We start from the raw sequence: 8,073 nt of genomic DNA on the forward strand, positions 1-8,073 counted from the left end.
ATATATATATATATATATATATATATATATATATATATATATATATTTATATATTGAAAAATTTAACTTCATTGAAGAATTTAACAATTACAATCGTTCAAGATGACATCCCTTATCATGACGGATTGACGGGAGCAGTTGCAAACCAAATCTGACTCATCACATGAAGTTTGAGCATGATTGGCAAGGATATAGGCAACTCTATTAGATCCACGCTGAGCATGAATCAATAAAATAAAATCCGGATGTCTATTCATAATCTCTTTGGCTTCATCAAGTATCATCCCTAAGCTTGATAGATCAGCTGCATCTTGATTCAAAACATGCACTAGTAACAAACAATTTGTCTCAAAGATAACTATGGGATAGTTCAAAGTTTCTACTAGTTTCATACCTTCAAGAAGAGCCAACAATTCTGCATGAAAAGGTGAAGTCAATTGGAGACGAGGTTTGGCAGCCCCTGCCATGAAATCACCTGTGTCATTCCTTAGAACCACACCATATGCAGCCTCCTCTACGTCGCCTGCAATGTACGCACCATCACTATTACACTTGACCAGCCTAGCTTGCTCCGGTCTAGCCCGATGCATAATCTGAGCTCAACCTCATTATATATCATTTGCCTTCATGAAGTCTTTTAAGCCAACCCAAGCATAATAGTACTGCATCCACTGGCCTGTGGCTTTTGTTCTCCCATAGTTGATAATTCCTGTTTGTTCATATATATAGACCATAAAACCATAACTTAGGGCAAAATTTTCTTTTGGCATACTTTGAGATACAACAAGCAAATGATTCTTCATTAATTTACCGATAGCACTAATTACCCGATAGCGCTTGAGAATTTGTGTAAATCAATCACCCAAAGAGTACCATCCATACTACAAATCTGGGTGAGACCAAAATCTTCAGTATCCACGGCCTGTGGCCGACTAATTCTAACAACAATAATCTTAAAAGATTAATTATAGACATTTGAAAATATAAAATGGTAGCCTTGAATTATGAAGATTTGTGACAGAAATACTAGACCAAGGCCATGCACGGTGCAAATATGAGTCACAAATTCTCGACCCAGATTTTTACGATGCATGGAATTTGGCCGAGTAATTTCCATGACTGAAATATATAAAAAGAAAGCATTTAAGAAATTACTTGGCCGACCGAAAGCATGATAGTGAGATCTGCAACTGATTCTCTCCAGATCTGTAACTACTATAGCACTATCCATGGGTTCTGGTAATTTAACTTCTGTGATCGAAGGGAGGGTTTTGGTAGCAAAGGAATTTGCAGGCAGCTATTGCTGGCCATTGTTATGATAATATTGTTGGGTGAAAACTAATACTCTGAGATGGTGTGGTTTGTGAGAGCAGGAAGGAATAGCTTAATTTGCTCCTTAAATAGACTAGTACTTGCACACAATACTAAGATCGATCATGATCGAACTACCCATGCAATTCGTTTGGTGCACCTAACTCGATCTATAGCTACTAAAAATTGAAAGAATATTCTTTTTCGCTGGGAAAACTTACCAAGTGAGAGTATGCAAGGTCCAGAGGCGGAGCTACACTCCGGCCTCACGGTCTGAACCCCCTTGGTTTTTCTGCAAATACATATATGTATGAGTATTTTATTAACTGACGACATTTGTATATGAATAAACAATAAAAGTAGTATTCAATTTACAATCAAAATAATAATTAGTAATAAGGCCCTAGTAATAATTCCTCACAATCAGGAGTATTTGTAGCTTTTCAGTTTTCATGGCTACGTCCCTATATCGGGATTTGCGGTACTACTTAGGTTACTTGGTGACACATTAATACTACTAGAAAAAGGTTCTAAGGTGATGAAATATTTTTAATTCGTCACCTAAGAGAACACTTTAGTGACGAAACCGGTTTCGTCACTTTAGTGACAATTTTCGTCGTCTAAGTAAGGTAAGGTGACGAAATATTATTTCATCACTATTTTCGTCACCTTAGAGGTAACTTAGGTGATGAAAATACATTTCGTCATGTAAGTGATAGGTTAGGTGACGAAATAAAGTTTTGAGCACTTCAGTGACGAAAATACATTTTGTCATGTAAGTGATAAGGTAGGTGACGAAATATATTTTCGTCACCAAATTTTTGAGCATTTAGGTGACGAAAATGCATTTCATCACCTAACAACTTACTTTTGTGACGAAAATAAATTCGTTGTCTAACACCTTTACTTAGGTGACGAAACATAAAGTTGTGTGTCTTTTTTAGTATAAGTAAAATTTTAGAAAATTAACCCACCGTACTATATGATCAGTGTATTTAAATACGGCTATGAAAAAAAATTCACCAGTTTTCGAAAACGTTAAGGTCTCGATCCACACAGTCAACATTAAATTAACGCCACTTATTACACGAAAACGCTCTTACATACCCCTATATGACCTAGTTTAATTGATTCTTTCACACACAAAACTCTCACATTGATGAGATGTAACCACCCATGTAAAAATTTGGGGACGTTCCACATAGGGAAACATAAGTGTGTATATATAGGATTGACCGCTTGTATCGGGGAATAAACGTTACTGGAAATATGTGATTTTTCAACCATAATCGTATTTCACCATACCGATAACATTCTATTTCACAAGATTTTTGAAAATATTGCTTCCTCCTTATAGTCGGTTCACAAATATCTACACTTGCATATAACCTACTAAACAAGTTATACCACATTAGTAGACACGTTGTGGTTCCGATGGCTAAATTTTACAAAATGAAAATTCAACCATCTGATATGATCAATGTACTTAAATACGGCTAGATTAGTGTTCTATCTTCATTGTTTACACAGGTATGTTGCTCTTTTTGTTGTTTCTCTAGTTTGTTATCTGGCAACAATCGTCATCTCTTGACTTCTTTTTCATTTGTTCACGCCATCTGGACATGACTGTGGGCTCAATACCTTCTTCATCGTCATGACTCTGATATTCATTTTCGTTTTTCTTATAGTGGCACTGCATCCTACTGTAAATTTCTTAATCATGTTTTATTGCTTCTATTACTGTCTCTTGGATAAATATAGAGACTATTTGAGTTGTTAAGTAAGCAGATTATCATTTATTGTGTTTGTGGCTTAATACTGATAGTAGAATAAAACATGGGTTTTAGTTTAGGTGAAACGATGATTCTTCACTCACGAGTTCAGTTTATTGTGTTTGTGGCTTAATATTGAGAGTAGAATAAAGCATGGGTTTTAGTTTAGGTAAAAAGATGATTCTTTACTGAATTTGCTTGTTTGAGTGTGCAAATGACATGTCTTGTTAGTTGGTTATTGTTGTCTGCTTGATCCTATATCGCAATTGGAAGTAGAAATTAGAGGGAGAGAGTGATGAGAGGCGCTATTTAATAGAGGTAGAGTAGAAGTGTAGAACTACTGGTTAGTCAGTTAGACTAGCAGAACTTGATTGATATCAGTGAGAATCTCCGAGGAACCTTTACTTTTGTGCAAGGATGTTGTTTTTGCCATTTCCAGTGAAAACAGTTGTTCTTTCTTGCAGTTTTGCCTTTACTTTGGTGTGTTGTTGTGCTGATATTAATCATTGATATATTGAATGCTGGAGTGAATGAGTAATGGTTTTGGAATAAGTAAATTTTAGATATTAGTTTGGAATGAGTAAATTTTGAAATGAGTATTGGTTTCTGGGTGAGTTGTTTTTCTTCTGTTGTGCTTCCCTAACGAATTGGTTCTTGCTTTGCATACAGATCATGACACATCTTCAACAGTGTGAGCAGTTTCTCTTCACCAAATTCGGCGTATGCCAGCAAGCAGTCCTACCCCAGGAGCAGCCTAATGATGATGGAGGTAATGATTCAATTAAGAACTAATTTCAGTTTACCCTTATCAATTTATGTTGATTATCATGTTAGTCCTTCTTCTTTCAATTTCATCAAAAACACCCCTCAACTCCCAATTTTCATCAGCCGCGCATGTCCAAACCTCTAATCTCCATCAAATTCCTCTGTCAAGTGATGACTTGATATCAAGAAAAAAGAAAAAAGAAAAAATAGACAAATTGCATTCAATCCCACTAAAATCATTAAGGTTAAGGGGTTGTGATGGGAACGAAGATGTGTATCGATATGGGGGAAAAATGGTCCGAAAGGTAACTTTCAGAATTTGACTTTCTTCTTGATATCAAGTCATCACTTGACAGAGGAATTAGATGGAGATTGGAGGTTTGGACATGCGCGGCTGATGAAAATTGGATTGAGGGTNTTTTGATGAATTGAAGAGATGACTACATGATGATCGACTAAAGTTGATGAGGTAAACTGAAATTAGTACCTTNAATTAACTAATTTAGGTACTTTACATAAGTCACTTTCATAGTTACTAGTTATTTCTAATATATATATTGTATATATGAACAAGTCTATATTTCAATTACTACTCGTATACTTAGTAGTTTAGTTAATTGTTAGTAACCTTTGTATTAGGATATATATATATATATATATATATATATATATATATATATATGTTTGCTACTACCTAGGTGTCTTTGGCCAATAGTTGGGTTTTTAGAAATTATTGAGTTCTTTTTTTTGTTAAATTTATTTATGTTAATATTAAATGTGATATTAATAATTTTTAATAATTAAATTTATTAAAAATAAATAGCACTAAGGTGACGAAAGTTAAATTTTCGTGGCCTTAGCCGGATGAAAGAATGGTCAGCAAATTGACCGTTTTCATAGTGTTAGTGATTTGGTAACGACAAATTTCGTCACCTTAGCTGGCTGGTCACACTACGTCACAATAGATCATAGACCACGAATTATATTTCGTTACTTAAGTACTATGGCGACGAAACATTTTTCTTCAGCTAACCAACTTGGCGACGAAATAACTTTCGTCAGCTATAAGCCTATAACCAACCTAGCGACGAAATTGTTTTCGTCATCTAAGTAACTTGGCGACGAAAAAGTTTTCATCATCTAAGTAATGACTAAAATGACAAAATACATATTTTCGTCACCTAAGTGCTCACACCATTGCCCTTAGGTGACGAAATTTTCGTCGTTTTAGTACTTACATGATGACATAAGCTCTTAGGTGACGAAAATATTTCATCACCTAAGAGCTTTTTTCTAGTAGTGATTATTTGTTTTTAAGACCTTATTTTTAATTAGTTTGTAGTAAGCGAGAAATACATATTGTTTATGTTTTGATTAATTATGTTTGAGTACTCATTACTTATATGAATTTTGTTTTAATTAACTGTTGGTTTATATTATTGTTTTTTCATCTTAAATTATAGTAATCAATTGTATAATCGATATTGTATATACGGATCCTTCTAAATTTAAATCCTGGCTCCGCCCCTAACGAGGTCGCTTCTTTACAAACTACAACCCACATAATTCTTTCTAAGAAAAACACCAGCTCATTACAATTCATCATCGATCGATATAAAGCATGTTAGGTTTCATGTGCTATTGCGACATTGCGTAATTGTGATCTAGTATAAATCTCACCCAAACAATAGACCTCCATTAATGTTCTATTTTTACTATTTGCTGATGCTTCATTGTAAATGAATTAATCAACGTAGGACCTAATAATTACTAAATCAAGGAAAGCCATCTAGCTAGCTCTTGGCTTCCATTAATAAATAAACAGAGTGCTGCTAGCCTTTTTCTACAAATATAAGCCTTTTGCGACCAAACCCATAAAACTGCATGTACACTATATATTGTGTAGCAAGCACATAATTGATGTATATCATCACAAAGTGACTTCGGTAGTACATAATTATGTGCTGGTTTCCTTTGGGGTGATGATGAGAATAAAAAGAAGATTCATTGGAGAAGTTGGGAGAGACTTTGTCTCACTAAAGACGAGGGAGGCTTAGGCTTCAAAAACTTATATGCATACAACTTGGCAATGTTGGCTAAGCAGGCCTGGCGAATTGTGAAAAATCCAAATTCACTAGTTGCTCAAATCTTTAAAGCCAGGTACTATCCATACTGCTCCTTTTGGGAAGCAAACTTAAGTGATTCGCCATCTTTTTCTTGGCGCAGTATAGTACAAAGCAGACCAGTACTTGCAGCTGGTGTTCATTGGAAAGTTGGTGATGGCACCCAAATACAGATTTGGACAGATGATTGGATCCCTGAAGTTCCAAGGTATCGCGTCCACAAACCTCCAAATTGCGAGATTCAGTTCGTCCATGAACTAATCAATCATGACTCACGCACGTGGAATGTACAAGTTATCTCTAGCCTCTTCCCACCAGATATTACCCTCCAAATCTGCAGCATCCCTCTTAGTCGACGTGTGCTTACAGATCGTGTGATTTGGAAACCAGAGAAGAGAGGCTTTTATACTGTCAAATCAGCCTACTGGATTGCCAGGTCTACTGTTATGCCAAATGCATTAGCCTCAACCTCTTCGGGTAATGCTTTCCTACCTCTTTGGAAAAAACTGTGGAAAGCTAGAGTCCCAGGTAAAGTTATGCATTGTGCATGGCGAGCTTGTCATGATTTGCTGCCAACTAGAGCCAAGCTAGTCACAAAGGGGTACGAAGGCACACTTAAATGCCTCTCTTGTCCACACCCTTGTGAAACCACAGCTCATCTCGTTTGCGCCTGCCCTATTGCTCAGACTATCCTATTAGGTTCTCATCTCAACATTACTGTTTTGATGTCCTCTATTTTTAACTTCAAAGAATGGATGCTTGAACAGGCTACCTCCCTCTCTGATGATAAGTTTCAAAAATTGCTGATGATCATTTGGGGCTTGTGGCGCAACAGAAACAATATGCTTTGGTCTGACAAACAGCAGACAGCACAAGAAATTATTTGTGGTACGATGTCATGGTACCATGAGTTTACCACTATAAATTACCCCCAGCAAAAGCCATCTAAGACATCTCAAAGAGTCAAATGGTTTCCACCTGCTGTTGATCATTTAAAGCTGAATGTGGATGGTGCGTTCATGCCTAATGAAACTGAAGGTGGAGTTGGAGGCATTCTGCGAGATAACCAAGGTATTGTTGTTGCTGCCTTTACTAAACATATCAGTGGCATCAACTCTGCTAATCAAGCAGAGCTGAAAGCAATTCGAGCGGGTTTGATTTGGCTGAAGACCTACAATTTTCACAACTGCATACTTGAGACTGATTGTCAAGTTGCAGTTAATGAAGTGCAGCTACAGGATTATATATCCTTGGAGTATGGCAATATAATTGATGACATTCATGAACTGTTAGAAGGCTTTGACGACGTGTATATCAGTTTTGCGCCCCGAACTGCAAAGGCAGCAGCTCATAGACTTGCTAGTGATGCTTTTGAATCTGTTGGTTATGTACAATGGATGGATGCCATCCCTTATATGTTGAGAGATACTCTCAAGCATGATTGTAACAACATCTTGCAGTAATAATATTGGGCAGGCGCCCTCTTCTGTTCAAAAAAAAAAAAAATTGTGTAGCAAGCTTTTCTAACAATTCAGTCTATATTAATTTTAGTCTATTTTCTTTGTAAAAATGAAAGTACTGATACGAATTTCAGACAATAAGGGCAACTCCAACAAGGGTTCTAAAACCCAGTTTCAGTCCTATATCCATACATTTCATCTCCAACGGGCCAAAAATCTGGGGTTTGGTTTTGGAAATATAGGACCTGGTCCTATTCTCAGTCTCAAATCTGAGACAATTCCAGGACCAAGACTCGGGTCCACTTGCGTTTGGACTGGGCCAGAGAAGAAGAAGAAGAGACGCGCTCGGCACAAGGTTGGCACGAAACGCGCTCTCCCGCTTCGGCAGAAAGCGAAGACGCGCGTAACGCGCTCTCCAGCTCCAGTCGCGCCTGCTGTCTGCAGAGGCTGGGCCCCATGCACGTGGGACGGTCTCCCAGTCGACCGTTGAGCGCTTCAACGGGTATGAAATGGACGGCCAGGATTGATTGAACAATTTGAAATGGACGGTTAGTCCAGCAGAGGTCCAATGGTCAGAAAAAAATTCACACCAGATTTTTACCTCTAAAACTCGTTTTTACCTCAAAATAAAAATAAAAAAAT

At 36.9% G+C, this 8,073-nt stretch overlaps 1 protein-coding gene across 1 annotated transcript; it reads left to right on the top strand.

The window, feature by feature from the left end:
- The first annotated feature begins 5,937 nt into the window (after positions 1–5,937).
- LOC101293355 (putative ribonuclease H protein At1g65750-like) lies at positions 5,938–7,434 on the top strand. Its single transcript, XM_004308659.1, has one exon. It carries the CDS (start codon positions 5,938–5,940, stop codon positions 7,432–7,434), a length of 1,497 nt encoding a protein of 498 aa, XP_004308707.1.
- The last annotated feature ends 639 nt before the right edge of the window (positions 7,435–8,073 follow it).

Source organism: Fragaria vesca, linkage group LG7 (genome assembly GCF_000184155.1).
Source record: "Fragaria vesca subsp. vesca linkage group LG7, FraVesHawaii_1.0, whole genome shotgun sequence".
Classification (NCBI taxonomy): Eukaryota; Viridiplantae; Streptophyta; class Magnoliopsida; order Rosales; family Rosaceae; genus Fragaria; species Fragaria vesca.

Bases quoted from the DNA above. Each gene is read 5' to 3' on its own strand.
- LOC101293355 (XM_004308659.1), top strand. From the start codon at position 5,938: ATGTTGGCTAAGCAGGCCTGGCGAATTGTGAAAAATCCAAATTCACTA.